The sequence below is a fragment of the Aquarana catesbeiana genome, linkage group LG05, assembly GCF_042186555.1.
Source record: "Aquarana catesbeiana isolate 2022-GZ linkage group LG05, ASM4218655v1, whole genome shotgun sequence".
Lineage (NCBI taxonomy): Eukaryota > Metazoa > Chordata > Amphibia > Anura > Ranidae > Aquarana > Aquarana catesbeiana.
The window spans coordinates 218,385,467-218,401,285 of record NC_133328.1 but is presented as its reverse complement, the minus strand read 5'-3'; the positions used below and the strand labels follow the sequence as shown (position 1 = coordinate 218,401,285).

General features: G+C 43.6%; 1 protein-coding gene across 1 annotated transcript in view; it reads left to right on the top strand.

The window, feature by feature from the left end:
• Nucleotides 1-15,819, top strand: part of AVL9 (AVL9 cell migration associated) — a 141,626-nt gene that overhangs the window by 2,565 nt on the left and 123,242 nt on the right. Inside the window, exons 2-3 of the mRNA XM_073630560.1 lie at nt 3,969-4,071; nt 4,475-4,671. Coding sequence (XP_073486661.1) covers nt 4,041-4,071; nt 4,475-4,671 — 228 coding nt within the window. The 5' untranslated portion in view covers nt 3,969-4,040. The remainder of the gene's footprint in view (nt 1-3,968; nt 4,072-4,474; nt 4,672-15,819) is intronic.

Sequence of the window (15,819 nt, the reverse complement as noted above, 5' to 3'; positions counted from 1 at the left end):
TTATACAAGCTGTACACTCACTACTTTACATTGTAGCAAAGTGTCATAGCCTTAGTATTGTCACATGAAAAGATATAATAAAATATTTACAAAAATGTGAGGGGTGCACTCACTTTTGTGAGATACTTTGTTAGCAAGGTGGGTTGGGGTACAATTAAGAATAATTAGCACTACAACACTTTAGCATGCAGAGCTCTCATTTGCTTGTGTTGTGCTAACAGTTCAACAGTTTGAAGCAAGCCTTTAAAACTGAATTCCAGGAATTTTAGCAACTTTGCAAAAAGTGCAGGCACACTATGGGAGTTGATTTACTAAAGGCAAATCCACTGTGCACTGCAAATGCACTTGGAAGTGCAGTTGCTGTAGAACTGAGAGGAAGCTCTGCTGATTTCTATCATTCAATCATGTACCAGTAAAAACGCTGTTTTTCTTTTTTCTTGCATGTCTCCTTTAGATCTATAGTGACTGCAATTCCAAGTGCACTTGTAGTGCACAGTGGATTTGCCTTTAGAAAATAAACCCCTATGAGTCCAATTGGGGGGCATGTCACCTGTGAGAATCGGTATCAGTTATCTGTGACAGGTTTATTGCACTCCCTGAGGAGGCACACAGAGCAGCTATGCCATTCCCTTCCCTCTGCTTTGCATTCACATAATACAAAGGCTTCTGTGGAGGGATGGGCATAGCAGTTTCATCAACTCTGCTCTTGAAGGAACTGAGACCACAGTGAGCAGGATTGGAGCTCCAGAAGTTATCTTCCTGGAGCACAATAAACCTGTCAAATGAGAATAATAGAGATACGTCCGGGAGGTGGCAGGCACCTCATTAGACTTATGGTATGCCTGCAGTTTTTCCAAAGTAGTTGAATTCCTGGAATTCAGCTTTAACCACTTCCCATCCCAGCCATTGTAATATGACGGCCGCAGGAACACTCTGTCCCTCCAGGCGAGCGTCATATGATGTCCTTGGCTTCCCGGCATTGTAGGGGGCGCGCGCCACGTCACTCGGGAACCGATGCATGTGCCTGGCGGTTGCGATGTCCGCCGGGCACCCGCGATTGCTCGTCACAGAGCAGGAACGTGGATCTGTGTGTGTAAACGCACAGATCCATGTCCTGTCAGGGGAGAGATCGATCGATCGATCATGTGTTCCTAGTATATAGGGACACCGATCAGTCAGTCCCATCTCCCCACAGTTAGAATCACTCCCTAGATTAACACATTTAACCCCTTGATCGCCCCCTAGTGCTAACCCCTTCCCTGCCAGTGACATTTACACAGTAAGTGCACATTTATAGCACTGATCGCTGTATAATTGTCAATGGTCCCAAAATAGTGTTAATAGTGTCCCATGTGTCCGCCGTAATGTCGCACTCCCGATAAAAATCGCAGATCGCCGCCATTACTAGTAAAAAAAATAAATAAATAAAAATGCCATGAATCAATAACCTCATTTGTAGGCGCTATAACCTTTGCACAATCCAATCACCAATATACATTTATTGGGGTTTTTTTTTTTTTTTTTTCTTTTTTTAACAAAAATATGCAGAAGAATACACATCGGCCTAAACTAAGGAATTTTTTTTTTTAAATTGGGATATTTATTATAGCAAAAAGAAAAAAAAAACAATATTTTTTAATTGTCGGTCTTTTGTATTTATGGCGCAAAAAATAAAAACCGCAGAGGTGGTCAAATTCCACCAAAAGAAAGCTCTATTTGTGAGGAGAAAGATTATCAAAATTTCATTTGGGTACAACGTCGCACGACCGCGCAATTGTCATTCAAATGTTACAGTGCTGAAAGCTGAAAATTGGCCAGGGCAGGAATGGGGTGAAAATGCCTAGTATTGAAGTGGTTAAAGTAGAACTATAGGCAAAAGCTTTTTTTTTTTAAATTTTGGATAGAATAAGGGAGGGTTATAACCCCTGTCAGATTTTTTTCGCCATCTGTGTCCCATTGCTAAGAATTCCCTTCACTTCCTGTCCCATCCCATAGCCAAACAGGAAGTGGGAGGAAATCTATGTAAATCAAGGGAATTCCTTGGGGACCCCCAGGTCACCAGAACTTGTGTCCCCATTTGGAAGATTTCCCCTTTTATTACTTTTCTGGGGACAGCCCAAAATGTGGGATTTTCTTTTACTTTCAATGATAATGGTAAACTGGACAAATAGAGAGGGTGAATCTCCCTAATGGGAGCACAGACCGCAGTAAAAACTGACTGATGTTCTATTTTCTCTCTACTCCAGTGGTTCTCAACCCTGTCCTCAGGTACCCCCAACAGGCCATGTTTTGGGAATTTCTCTTAGATAAAATAGCTGTCCAAAATACCAAGCCATTGACTGATTTAAAGCACCTGTGCAAGATAAAGAAAAACCTGCAAACATGGGCTCTTGGGTGTACTTGAAGACAGGGTTGAGAATAGGGATCGACTGATTATCGGTGCGGCCGATATTCACTTTTTTGAAGTATCGGTCACAAAACTGATATTACCGATATTGCTTCAAGGGGTTTTGCATGCATCACACCAGTACCGTTCTTTAGAGCGGACGGTCAGCTTTATTGTAATAACAACCGATGCGGCTCAGCAGCCGCTCGGATATTATTACAAGCAGCTATATGGGACGTTTCCCCCCCCTCCTGTCGTCGCTCGCCCGGGCTCTTCCGTCCCACCAGGAGGCCTGAGCAACCAGCCGGCATGTCCGCTGGCTGGCCAAGGGCCCCAAAAAAGCCGATGCTTCATTTGGGTCTCGGATCTAGTAACCCAGAAGCAATGTCATGACATCACTTCCCGGATTACTGGCACCTTAAGGGCGTCAGTTTAAAAAAATTAAGTATTCAAAAACGCCGATCTTGATTTTTTGAATACTTTCAAGTGTAGAGGAGGGTTTTGGGATCTTATAGACCCCTGATCCCTTCATAAAGAGTACCTGTCGCGGCCTATTACTGTCACAAGGGATTTTTAACATTCCTTGTGACAGCAATAAGTGGTAATAAAACATTTAAAAAAATGTAAAAGGACAGTGTTAAAAAAAAAAAAATGTACAGGATATCGGCTAGCGGCCTGAGAGGTGGCCGAAATATCGGTATCGTATTGGCACCGAAAAGAACTATATTGGTCGATCCCTAGTTGAGAACCACTGCTCTACTCTATCCAAAACAACATTTTTTTTTTTGCCTTTAGTTATACTCTAAGCTTCATTCATAAATTTCCCCCTTTGCTTTTCTAATGTAACACGCTGACAGAATAAAATCTGCCTGTGACCACTTCATGATTGCATATGTGCTTTAGAGTTATCTACACATTTTGTTACTTCTGTCTGTCTCAGTCGGGATTCCAGGCACAGGGATCATGTATGCCAGGGATATGCAATTAGTGGACCTCCAGCTGTTGCAGAACTAAAAGTCCCATGAAGCATAGCAAGACTCTGACAGCCACAAGCATGACACCCAGAGGCAGAGGCATGATGGGACTTGTAGTTTTTCAACAGCTGGAGGTCTGCTAATTGCATATTCCTGATGTATGCTTTGCTAAATGAGAGGTAGTCTTACTTGACTTTAGTCTTCCCCAAAATGTCTTACTAAGTTCACCATTTGCACTCAGATTTAGGGTGTAACATAGCGCAAATACTGTCCCTCCCCTGTGACAGCAAGTTGCATTTAAATTTGGCACAGCTGTGTGAGCAGGAATTTGTGAATGAATCAACTGCAAGTCCATTAGCCACTGTGGTAGACAGACCTGTAGTTCTCAATGGAACACGATTGCGGTAATTGGTGTACTTGTAGTCTATTAAATCCTCATCCAACTTTTCAACAGAGAGGTACAGGCAGAGAGCTAGAGAAGGAGTTTTCAGGGTCCTGATATTGTACATGTAGTTCACTGATTGCGGTTGCAATGCTTTGCAGGCTCCTGTAAAAGGAAACAACATATTAATAATTCACATTTTCTTGCTTTTATTTATTTTCTATAGGTGAACCAAGCCTTTAAAGGAACTCTGTTACTTTACACAGAATAATGTAAAGCTTTGCGCCTGCAGTAGAATATGGCAGATACCTATTTCTCAGACAGAGAAGGTGAGTCCAAAACTCTATTTTTAAGCTGCACGGGTACAAGCAAAGTCTTCAGAATGTTAAATTTCTAGGAGTGCCAAATGCTGGCGCCCCACACTGTGTGCTGCAGTTCCTTCTGTCAGCCCTACATCACAAAACTGACATAGGGGCTGTAAGGAGGAATTAAAGCACTGGGTGGGTGTTGCATGCATCTGACACTCCTGGAAGTGTCAAGTTATGAAGACTATGCGGGGTCCTGTAATGCCCATAGACAGCAGAGTTTGGACTTACTGCCCAGCAGGGGGTGGGGTTCATTGTCTTCTATTGCAGGGCAGTAGGATATGTACACAGCAATAAACTCAGTAAGATCTGTGATAGGAGTACTCGCCCTCACCTGGACATATTCTTTACTGTGCTTTGTTCCTAGGGAGAGACTTCAATACTACTGCGTCAGCTAAAGAAAGGCATCAGGGATATCTCTGGGGGCTGTGGCAGGGTCGCCTCAGTCTCTCCAACTTCAGTCATGGATCTCCAGGCTGGGGAAGAGACCTCTGGGAGCAGGGACGAGGGGGACCTGTGTTGCACATTGTGGTGGTCGGGTTTCACCACAAGAAGGGCTGCCAGGTGAGAAATGTCATATTGACTGACATATGCTTATAGCGTCTTTCTGCTTGAGGTGTACAAGTCCTGCAGAGTCTGTGTTTTAATTGTTGTACCAGTGTTCATTGTGGCAAGTGTCTTGGAGCCACTCAGGATACAAGCATAATGTGACTTTTTTAGTGGCCATTATAACCATGCAAATGATATTTGGAATTGTGGAATATGTTAGTTGCTTGCATCATATATCTTGCTGTTACCATAATGCGTTGTATGTGTTTTTTATATGTCTTGCTTAGGGCTGCAACTAACAATTATTTTCATAATCAGTTAGTTGGCCGATTGTTTTGATTAATCGGATAATAACCCTAAAGTGTGGTGTATAATATAGTTAATATGTTTAATAAAAGGCAATTTATTCTTAAATATCTCTATGCAGTGGTAAATATAAACATCTGGTTAGGGAGCAAAATATCTATTCCACTTTGAGAATAACATAGAAGAAATATACTGTATTAGAGGGTGAATCTGGTAAATATCATCAGACTCGGAGATTAAATTTGTTATTTAAAGAAAAAATAATTAAAGACTGTTTTGTGGATTTTCAGACAGAACTGTAATATATGATATGATATAAAATATTTTCTTTTTAAGAAACTTTTATAATCATAGTTTTATAGTTGTTATAGTATAATTTATAGTTTTATAGTTGGGTTAAATCGACGTTGGTTTTCGACCACAGTGACGGGAAAATTCAAAGGAGCAGAATAAAAAACTTGTTGGTCAAAGGAATTTTTAGACAGTGTATGTGGTTTTCATTCAGAAATTACATTGATTAAAAACTGAATGTTAAAAGCAAGTGAAATTTTCAAACGACATTCTTGCAGTGAATGTACAAAGATTTTTCGTATGAATATTCTCGTCCGAAAATCTATACGTGTATGGCCAGCATAAGGCTCGGTTTACACCTAAGCTGTTTGCTTTTTTTTTTTTTTTTTTTTTGTATCATTTTTATTTAGGACAAAATTAACATGTTATAGCAAACAGTTTCAGATAGTCAAGGACTAACCGAAATAGGCATAGTAGCCATAAGTCCCGTTATAGTACAGTGTGAGTGAAATGAAGGTCCAAACCCACGTAACCTGGAGAGTTTACATTGTTCTAAAGAATGAGGGGTAGAGAGAAGAGGAGAGATTAGGGAAAAGAAGGGATCAGAGCATACCTGTATTCTTATGTGGAGTCTTCAGATCTGCATCGAGCGAGCCACACCAAGGCCGGACGACCTTCAGAGGGAATGGGGAAGGCTATCTCAAGAGTATCTCTACCCTCGTGGGATCTAAGGGACTGTTCTGCCAGCTCTAGCAGTGCTAAGTCTAGACTGGAGGATACGTGCATTGGGTTGGCCACATAGTCCATCCAGGGTGCCCATATACCGTTGAAGCGTTCACAAGTACCCCTATAGGTTGCTATTCAGTCCTCTGCCCCCCCAAATGCCATTCACCTTGCCAATCCATTCCTCCCTTGTAGGAATTCGTGGCTGCTTCCAGTAAATTGGGAGTAAGCGTCTGGCCGCATTCAACAAATGTGGCAGTGCGCTTTTTTTTTTTTTTAAATCAAACAAGGTTTTATTAAATATTTAGTGCATACAAAAAGAAAATATAAAAGGTTACGTTGTCATGTTGACACTATAACAGTGTTATAGTTATTATCATTGAAAAAAAAAACAGGGAAAAAATATATATCATTAAATTTAAACATTTCTGGCATATCTCGACATTCAGGGTATACATATTTGTTTTTTAATACTGTCTTTCCATACTTATGTATCACTTTACGGTCATACAATTAAATTAGACACAGGTAGAAGATTCCTGAAGCCATCTGTCCCAGATCTTGCTGTACTTTGCTGGACAACCTCTATATATATATATATATATATATATATATATATATATATATATATATATATATATATATATATATATATATATATATATATATATATATATACACACACACACACACTTCTTGTATGGTAATGTATTATTTATCTCCACCTTCCATTCCACTATTTTGGGGGTCTCTTGTCTCATCCACTTTTTGGCTATAACCTTTCTTGCTGCAAAGAGTGTTTCGTGCAAGAAGGTTTTAGTGTATTTATCGGTTATATCTGGAACTATACCCCAGAGGCACTGTTTAGGGTCTAAGGCTAGAGGTGAACCCATCGTGTCGTGTAAAAATGCCACAATTTGTTCCAGAAGTCTTTTATTTTACGGCATGCCCATATAAGATGGAAAAAGGTACCTGTTTCTCTCCCACACATCTGACATGTGGTGGTTTGTATGCGCTTGTATCTTGCAACTCTGAGGGGTGTGAGGTATGCTCTATGAAGAATATAGAGCTGGGTCAGACGATCTGATAGTTTAGGGGATATAGTTTTACAGGCCTCCAATGCTTCCCCCCCACTCCTCATCCTCCACGGTCCCACCTCTCTCTCCCATCTTGGTTTAAGACCATATGCTATTTTAGCAGCTACAGGGGTTAAGAGCAAGTTGTAGAATGCAGAGATCAATTTTTGAGAGTCTGTGCTCTTAATTATGGCAATGAGTACATTAGGTGTAGGACTAGGACAGGAGTCAGGGAATTGTGATTGTGTTGCGTGACGGATTTGTAAGAATCTATAGAACATCTGGTCCTGTATTGTAAATTCTTCTTTGAGTAAGTCAAAGGTTTTAAGTTGTCCATCTTTTAATATATGATGTAGGTAAAATATTCCCTGTGTGGACCATATAGATGTGTCCTGTATTTTATTAAACTCCTGAAGATTTTTGTTATGCCATAACGGCGTATAGTCATTAACCCCTTCCCGCCGACCATACGCAGATATGCGTACTCGGCTTTCCGGGGTTATACCGGGATGATGCCTGCAGCTGCAGGCATCATCCCGGTACCGTTGTTTCCAGCGGGCGATCGGCTACCCGTGTATAACAACCGATGTGGCTAAAAGCCGCTCGGTTGTTGTACCGGAGGAGCGGGAGGGGACATCCCCCCCCCCCCCCCCTCCCGCTGCCTCCCGCCGCTGTTACCGGGCCTCCCGTGCGATCGGGAGGCCGGTGTCCAATCGGGAATCTTCGGCGGCTGGGGGCGGGCTGGAACGAATCTGAGCGGCTTCGTTACAGCCTTCTTGTTGTAAACGCGGAAGCGACGTCATGACGTCACTTCCCGTTTACTTGGCTGCCAATGGCGCCGAATTTAAAAAAGTACACAGTATTCAGAATCGCGGTTTTCGGCGATCTGAATACTTTGAAGTGTAAAGGAGGGATGGGGGGTCTTTTAGACCCCCCCATCCCTCCATAAAGAGTACCTGTCACCGCCTATTACTGTCACAAGGGATGTTTACATTCCTTGTGACAGCAATAAAAGTTAAAAAAAAAAAAAAATTTTTAAACACAATTTTAAAGTAAAAAAATAAATAAAATAAATAAATAAAAAAAATTTTTTTTTTTAAAGTGCCCCTGTCCCCGCGAGCTCGCGCAGCGAAGAAAACACATACGGAAGTCGCGCCCGCATATGTAAACGGTGTTCAAACCACACATGTGAGGTATCACCGCGATCGTCAGAGCGAGAGCAATAATTCTAGCCCTAGACCTCCTCTGTAGCTCAAACCTGGTAACCGTAAAAAAATTTTAAAGCGTCGCCTATGGAAATTCATAGGTACCGTAGTTTGTCGCCATTCCACGAGTGCGTGCAATTATAAAGGGTGACATGTTTGGTATCTATTTACTCGGCGTAACATCATCTTTCACATTATACAAAAAAATTGGGGTAACTTTACTGTTTGGATTTTTTAAAATTCATGAAAGTGTCCCTTTTCCAAAAATTTGCGTTTAAAACACTGCTGCACAAACACCGTCTGATAAAAAAATATTGCAACAATCGCCATTTTATTCTCTAGATTCTCTGCTAAAAAAATATATATAATGTTTGGGAACTCTAAGTAATTTTCTAGCAAAAAATACGGATTTTAACTTGTAAACACCAAATTTCAAAAATAGGCTTAGTCATGAAAGGGTTAAACTGTGAGATGTCAAGTCTAGAGGTTGCTAAATTCCATATTTTCCTGTAGTGGTATAGTATGGTATGTCTTCTGTCTCCTAGTTCCATCCCTCCCTTGTCTGTCGCTATTGCATATATCGGGTCTTTGGTGTACTGTGCCCATTTAGGACATATGAGCGTAAGAAATCTCTCACTGTCGGTTTTGTCTAGATGAAAAAGCTGAGATAGCTGTGCTGCAATGTAGTATAGATTGAAGTCGGGTAGAGCAGTGCCGCCTAGATCAGTCGGATTTTTGAGGGCTTGCCATGTCAATTTATGCCTATTATTTCCCCACACAAATGTCTTTAAGAAGGACTCTAGAGATTTAAAATGTTTTAAGGGTAAATAAACGGGGGTGTGCCATAAAATATAGAGTATTTTGGGTAGTAGAATCATTTTGATTAAGTTTATACGTCCCCAGACTCCCAGTGGTAGTTTGGACCAGACCCGTATTTTATTTTTAACTAGGGAAATGAGAGGGGTTATATTCAGAGATATATAGTCTGCAGGGATCTGGTTATATAAATCCCCAAGTATTTAATGACATCTACTCTCTGAAGTGGGAGCCTGGTTTGGGATTCTGGGGGTGGGAAACTATCAATTGGCAAAATTTGGGATTTGTCCCAATTGATTTTTAGACCTGAAAATATCCCAAATTGTTCTATCGTGTGGAGTGCATTGCGTAATGATGGGCCCGAGTCTGCCAGGTACAATAGCGTGTCATCTGCATACATGCTAATTTTTTCAGTCAGAGAGCCCATTTTAAGTCCCCTGATCTCTGGATTTGCTCGGATGGATATTGCCAGTGGTTCTGCCGCCAGGACATATAGTAGTGGGGATAGAGGGCAACCCTGTCTCGTGCCTCTACTGAGTTCGAATAACTGAGACGACCATCCATTAGCCACCACTTTGGCCCTGGGTGCCTGGTATAGAAGTTGGACCCATTTAATAAATTTTGGGCCAAATCCATAGCCCTCCAAGCACCTCCAGAGGTACCTCCACTCTACCGAGTCGAAGGCTTTCGCTGTGTCTAAGGTCACAACCACCCGTGTACCAACTTCCTCGTGTGTGGCTTGCAGGTTAATGTATAGTTTCCTAAGATTAAACGAGGTGTTGCGTCCAGGCATGAAACCGCCTGGTCTGCGTGTATTAATGTTAATATTACCTGATTGAGCCTAATCGATAGAACTTTGGCAAGTATTTTGATATCAACTTGTAGGAGTGATATTGGCCGATAGGATTCTGGAAATCCCAGATCTTTACCAGGTTTAGGGATGAGGACTATTGTAGCCTCTGTCATAGATGGAGATAAAGTCCCAGTTTCAAATAGATGATTATACAGTTTTAATAGTTTAGGGGTTAGTATTTCGCTGAATTGGGAATAGAACTCCACTGGAAGTCCATCTGAACCAGGGGATTTAGACCTAGCAAAGCTAGCCATAGCAGTTGATATTTCGTCTAAAGTGAGTGGGGCTTCCAATAGTTCTACTTGTTCTTCCGTTAACTGTGGGAAGGACACCTTTTCAAGAAAAAGAGACATGTGATGGGTCTCAGTGGGGGCTGTCGTGGTGTATAAATCTGCGAAGAAGTCCCTAAACATTGAGTTAACTGTAGGTGGGTCTGTTATTTTTTGTCCTCCGGAGCCATGTAGTGTAATAACCACTGGGGGTCTATCTTCGCTGTGGACCAGGTATGCAAGTAACTTGCCTGCCTTTTCCCCATGTTCAAACATTTTTTGCTTAGAAAAAAACATTTTTTGTTTGGCTTTCTGGTACTGTAGCTGATTAACCACTCTAGTCTGTAGTTTAAGTTGGTCTACAGTTACTGATGTCGGGGTGTTGGCATACTCTCTTTCTGCAGCGGACAAGTCCTCCAGCGCCTTACCGAGGGCACTAGAAGAGTCCATCTTGATTTTATTAATCGCCGTTATCAATGTATGCCTAGCAAATAGCTTAAAAGAGTCCCAGACTGCGGGTGGTGATGCTGACTCGTCATTTTCAATAAAGTATAATTTCCATTTATCTATGAGCTCATCATCTTCTGGTAGAAGAGAGAGCCAGAATGGATTCAGACGCCATGCTCGTGGTGGTTTTGCCACTGGAATACTTAATGTAATCCAATAAGGACTATGGTCCGACAGTACTCTAGGGCAAAACATTACCTCTGATAATCTTGGGATCAATCTGCGGGAGATAAGTATAAAGTCTATACGGGACATAGAGCCTCGAGATGCCGAGAAGCATGAATATGACTTAGCCAGTGGGAATTTATGTCTCCACATATCTATCAGATGGAAAGTGGAGATAAGCTTAGAGAACTTAGTTTCGGTGGGAGCACCGGGAACTGTTGATGTCAACTGTAGCCTGTCTAGAGCCGGGTTCAAAGTAGCATTAAAATCCCCTAGCCAAACCGCTGCTATATTTGGATGACGGGTCATATATGATATGCCTTCCTTGACCATGGATACATTAAATGGAGGTGGTATATAAAAAGCCATTATAAGCAAGGGCTCTCCATATACTTTGGCATGAATAAATACATAACGGCCATTCGGGTCGGTAGTTAGCTCGCATAATTCAAAATGTACTGATTTGGCAATTAATACAGAAACTCCCCTAGAGTGTGATGTGTGGGTAGAGTGGTACGCCCAACCAACCCATGGTCTACGGAGCGCCATCTGAACACTTCCATCAATATGTGTTTCCACTAGTACTATTATATCAGCATGTTGCTTCTTCAGGAATGTGAAGACTGCTGCGCGCTTGAATTTCTCACGCAGGCCCCCTCACATTCCATGTTAGAAATTTCAGAGATGCCATAGGCCAAGCTTTTTAACCATTAATATAGCATTTATATAATACAATTTGCTCTTTCTGCATAAGGCATACAGAATCTTAACTTGCAGAGATATCTGACACAAATACCTGTAATATGGCATATAAGTACTTTCCCATAGATCTGGCACATGTAACGTTACCTGTTTTCTATTATAAGTATGCACTTTTAAAATTAACCGAACCAAAAACATTTGAACCCCCTCCCCCCTCCCTGCCCTACACTGACCCAAACTTGTGCGGGCATAATCCCTAAACTAGTTGTTATCTGGGAAACATTCTAACTTCCTTATGAACAGTGGAATGTAGAACAATTGCTTCAGTCTCCGGACACTAAATAAAATAAAAAATATCAACCATATCACTTGTAGAACATGCAGTATGGTCTCTCGATCTTCTTGTTTCCATTTAGCTGCAACTGTTAAGTTCCGGATAGAGTTCCAATGTACATGGTGCTGCTTCCCAGAACTGTGTGGGGTAAAGTCTCGCTGCACGATGCATGTTGGCTGTAGGACTTTTTCTCACTCCGGAGCCCCGGAGGGTAATTTGACTCTTGTGCTGTAAGTAATCAGGATTTGTGCTTTAAACTTGCACTGGTTGGAGACTTTTCCTGGTCTCAGACACATTGTCGATGGGACTTGATTAATCAGCTTGTTGAGGGTTAACTCGTCGTTCCAACCAAGAGATTACTTCCTCTGGGTCCTCAAAGAAAATCGCGCGCCCTTCATGCTCCACCCTGAGTCGAGCTGGGAAGAGCATGGAGTACTTGTATTGCAGACTTCTTAGCTTACGTTTGGCCTCCATAAAACTCTGACGACGGCACTGTACCTCTGCCGAGAAGTCTGGGAAGATAGCTACCTTAACATTCCCAACTGGGATATTACCCTTCTCTCTTGCCATTCTCAAAGCAGTGTCCCGATCCTTATAGTTAAGAAGTTTTGCTATGAACGTGCGGGGAGGAGCTCCTTGTGGAGGGGGTCTTGCTGGCATGCGATGCGCCCGCTCCACTGCAAACATGGGGGAAAAAACCTCTCTTCCATAAGTATTAATCAGTAGTTGTTCCAAAAAAGTGGAAGTGTCCTTCCCTTCAGACCCTTCCGGCAGGCCTATCAGGCGTATATTACATCTTCTCAGCCTATTCTCCATGTCATCTTGCTTTAAAAGGAGTTGCTGTATTTGCCTTTGCACTCGGTCTGAGGATGTTTGTAAGGGTGGGATAGCATCCTCCACCTCGCCCAGCCTGGTCTCAGTTTCTTTCACTCTTTCCCTGAGCTTTTGAAAGTCCTGCCTGATAAGGGAAATATCCACCTTGACCTCCTCAATTTGTGCTGTGAGAGAGGTTCTGCAGAAGGTGATTGCCTTCAGAAGTTTGTCAGTGTCACCTGCGGTTCGTTCTCCTGCTCCAGTTTTCTCAGTTGTTCCCTCCTCCTCCATGTCTTCTTTTTCTGTTCGGCAGTACTGATCTAATTTTGCTGCCGCTGCCTTTTGTGACTTAGTTGGTGACATTTTACGGAGGTCCCAGGTGGAACCCAGAGAACCTCCAAACTTAGTGTAGCAACCTAACTTGCTGGTTAGTTAAAGACAAACGCTGTCCCAGGCCCTGTAGCCCACAGTATTTAAGGATAGACGTTATTGTACAATGCAGGTGCATGCAATCTCTCCTCATCTCTTTAGCTGATGGTATTCTGGGATTGTGACCCTCAGGGTATAGGGGATCCCAGTGGAGGCTGTCAGAAGGGAGACACCAGGGCTGCAGCTTATGTAGAATTTACAGGCAGGGAAGGCAGGTGTGCCAAGATGGCCGCCGTACACCTTATGCAAGTCTAGGCCGCAATCCGGACCGGGTGTATTTGTCTGCTTTCTCAGGGTCCCCACTGGCCAGATAAGCTATAGATGTCTTGTCCCTCTCCCTGGGAGAATTGTCTAGTGACAGATTACCTTGGATTAGCTTGTATTTCGACTCAGGGCCGGAGGATCGGAGGACCAAGATGGCCGCGGCCTCCAGGAATAGGCCGAAGCCGCGGTCTTGCTTAGATTCGGCCGCCGTGTGGGAGATCGCCACTCCGTTCGGGCCGCCGTGTGACCAATCGGTTCAGGAAGGAGCCCAGGGTGTTGCCAGAGCCTCAGGGATGTGATCCAGCCAGTTTTGCAGCACAGAGTCCAGGATGAAAAGGATTAAGGAGTAATGGACGGAGTTCTCAAGACAAGCGTCCTACTCCATGCTGTGCCAGGCCACGCCCCTCCAGTGCGCTTTTTTTATATCGTCTAATCGGGATCTGAGGGACATGTAGGAGGAAGTGGACCGGGGATAGAGGTATATCTAGACCTAGGATATATTTTATTTGGGATTTGAGGTCTTCCCAATAGGGCTTGATCCTGGGGCACTTCCACCATATGTGTAGGAGTGTGCCTCGGTATCCACAGTCTCGTCAGCATAGGTCTGATACAGAAGGGTAGATACGCGCCAAATCTGCTGGCACCCTATACCAGCGGGACAGAACTTTATAGTTTTGTTTCTTGTGTTTTAGAGTCAATAGAGCTTGAGTGAGTGAGCTGGTAAAGGTGGGCCAGCTGAGTTGCGGTAAATTCAAGCCCTAGGTTTCTCTCCCATGCCTGCATGTGTGTTGGTTTAGGGTCGTGTGTAGTTGAACCTAGCAGGCGGTACAGTTCCGAGACCATGTGGGGTATCGGGTCGTCCTCCACAAAGAGGCGTTCGAAGGGTGTGAGAGAGGAAATGTCTCTTATAGAGTGGCCATGGATCTCAAAAAAGTGGTGGAGCTGTCTGTACCTCCAAAAATTCATCTGGGAGCCGCTATGTCTGGCCTATAGGGTCTCAAAACTCAGTAGCTTACCATTCCTCATGAGTTTAGCACAGCTGGCATTGCCGTCATCTACGTAGGGGCCGAAAAAGGCTGTTTGTTCGCCAGGAGGGAACCACTGAAACCCACCCAACGGAGCCAGTGGGGACACGGGGGGCCAGGTTCAGAATTGGGTTAATTCGGTCCCAGACTGTAAGAGCGTGGGCCGTCAGTGGGGAGGTGGTGTCAGACAGCCACTTGTGTTCCCGGGACAGCCACAGCCACGTCAGATTCCGCCTTGCCAAAAATTTTGACCGCTTTAGCACTCTGAAGGCTATTCTGGGTTTCCGCATGTTCCACACAAGCCCAGACAACATGCTAGGGATCCGGGTAAAGAAGTCCCCGGGCAGGGGTATCAGTCTCATCTGTAGTAAGAAAAGTATGCGCGGTAGAATGTTCATTTTTATGATGTTTATTTGATCTAGCCACGTGAAGGCGGTCTTGGTACATTGTGAAAGGTCTCTCTTGACTGCTCTATATGCAGTCGGATGTACCGTATATACTCGAGTATAAGCCGACCCTAATATAAGCCGAGGCACCTTATTTTACCACAAAAAAATGGGAAAACTTATTGACTTGACCTAGGGTGGGAAATGCAGCAGCTACTGGTAAATTTTCAGGATGCGGTTTGGCACAGACAACACAGAGGCTGCCGGCGTCACTGTGCCCATCATTGCAGCCTTACCGTGTCCATCATTGCAGCCTTACCGTGTCCATCATTGCAGCCTTACCGTGTCCATCATTGCAGCCTCACCGTGCCCATCACTGCAGCCTCACCGTGCCCATCACTGCAGCCTCACCGTGCCCATCACTGCAGCCTCACCGTGCCCATCACTGCAGCCTCACCGTGCCCATCGTCCGTTCTCTGCTGACGTCACAGATATCAGTCCAGGCACCACGTTATCACGATAATAAAGTCTGGATCCGCCAGGTGCCTGGACTGATGCCCATCTCAGCCTCTCAGCGAGCCGCTGAGTGCTTAAAACGGGCGGTCCCTGCCCCTCCACAGCTCAGCGCTCCAATGAGTGCAGGGGGGCTAAGCAGAGAGCTGTGAGAACCGAGCCATTGGCGATGTTTGATCGCTCGGTTCTCAGTGCAGAGGCGCCGGGGGACAGATGTAGCATCGGACCGATGCTGCATCCACCTAGGTAAGTATGAAACTGGCAAAAAAAAATCCCTTACTACTACTCTTTTAAGTACAAGTCAAGTTTCCTATATTATTTGGAATCTGTCATGACAGCGAAAAAGCAGGCTGCTATTGACCTCTGAAATCGTTCATTTAACTAAAGGTTTTTGTTTTTTTTAATTATTCCTGTTTGTGTCCTTTAAGGCAAAGTAGCATTTTTAAATGTGATAAATGTATTTTTAGTTGCTATGAGTCTGCACTG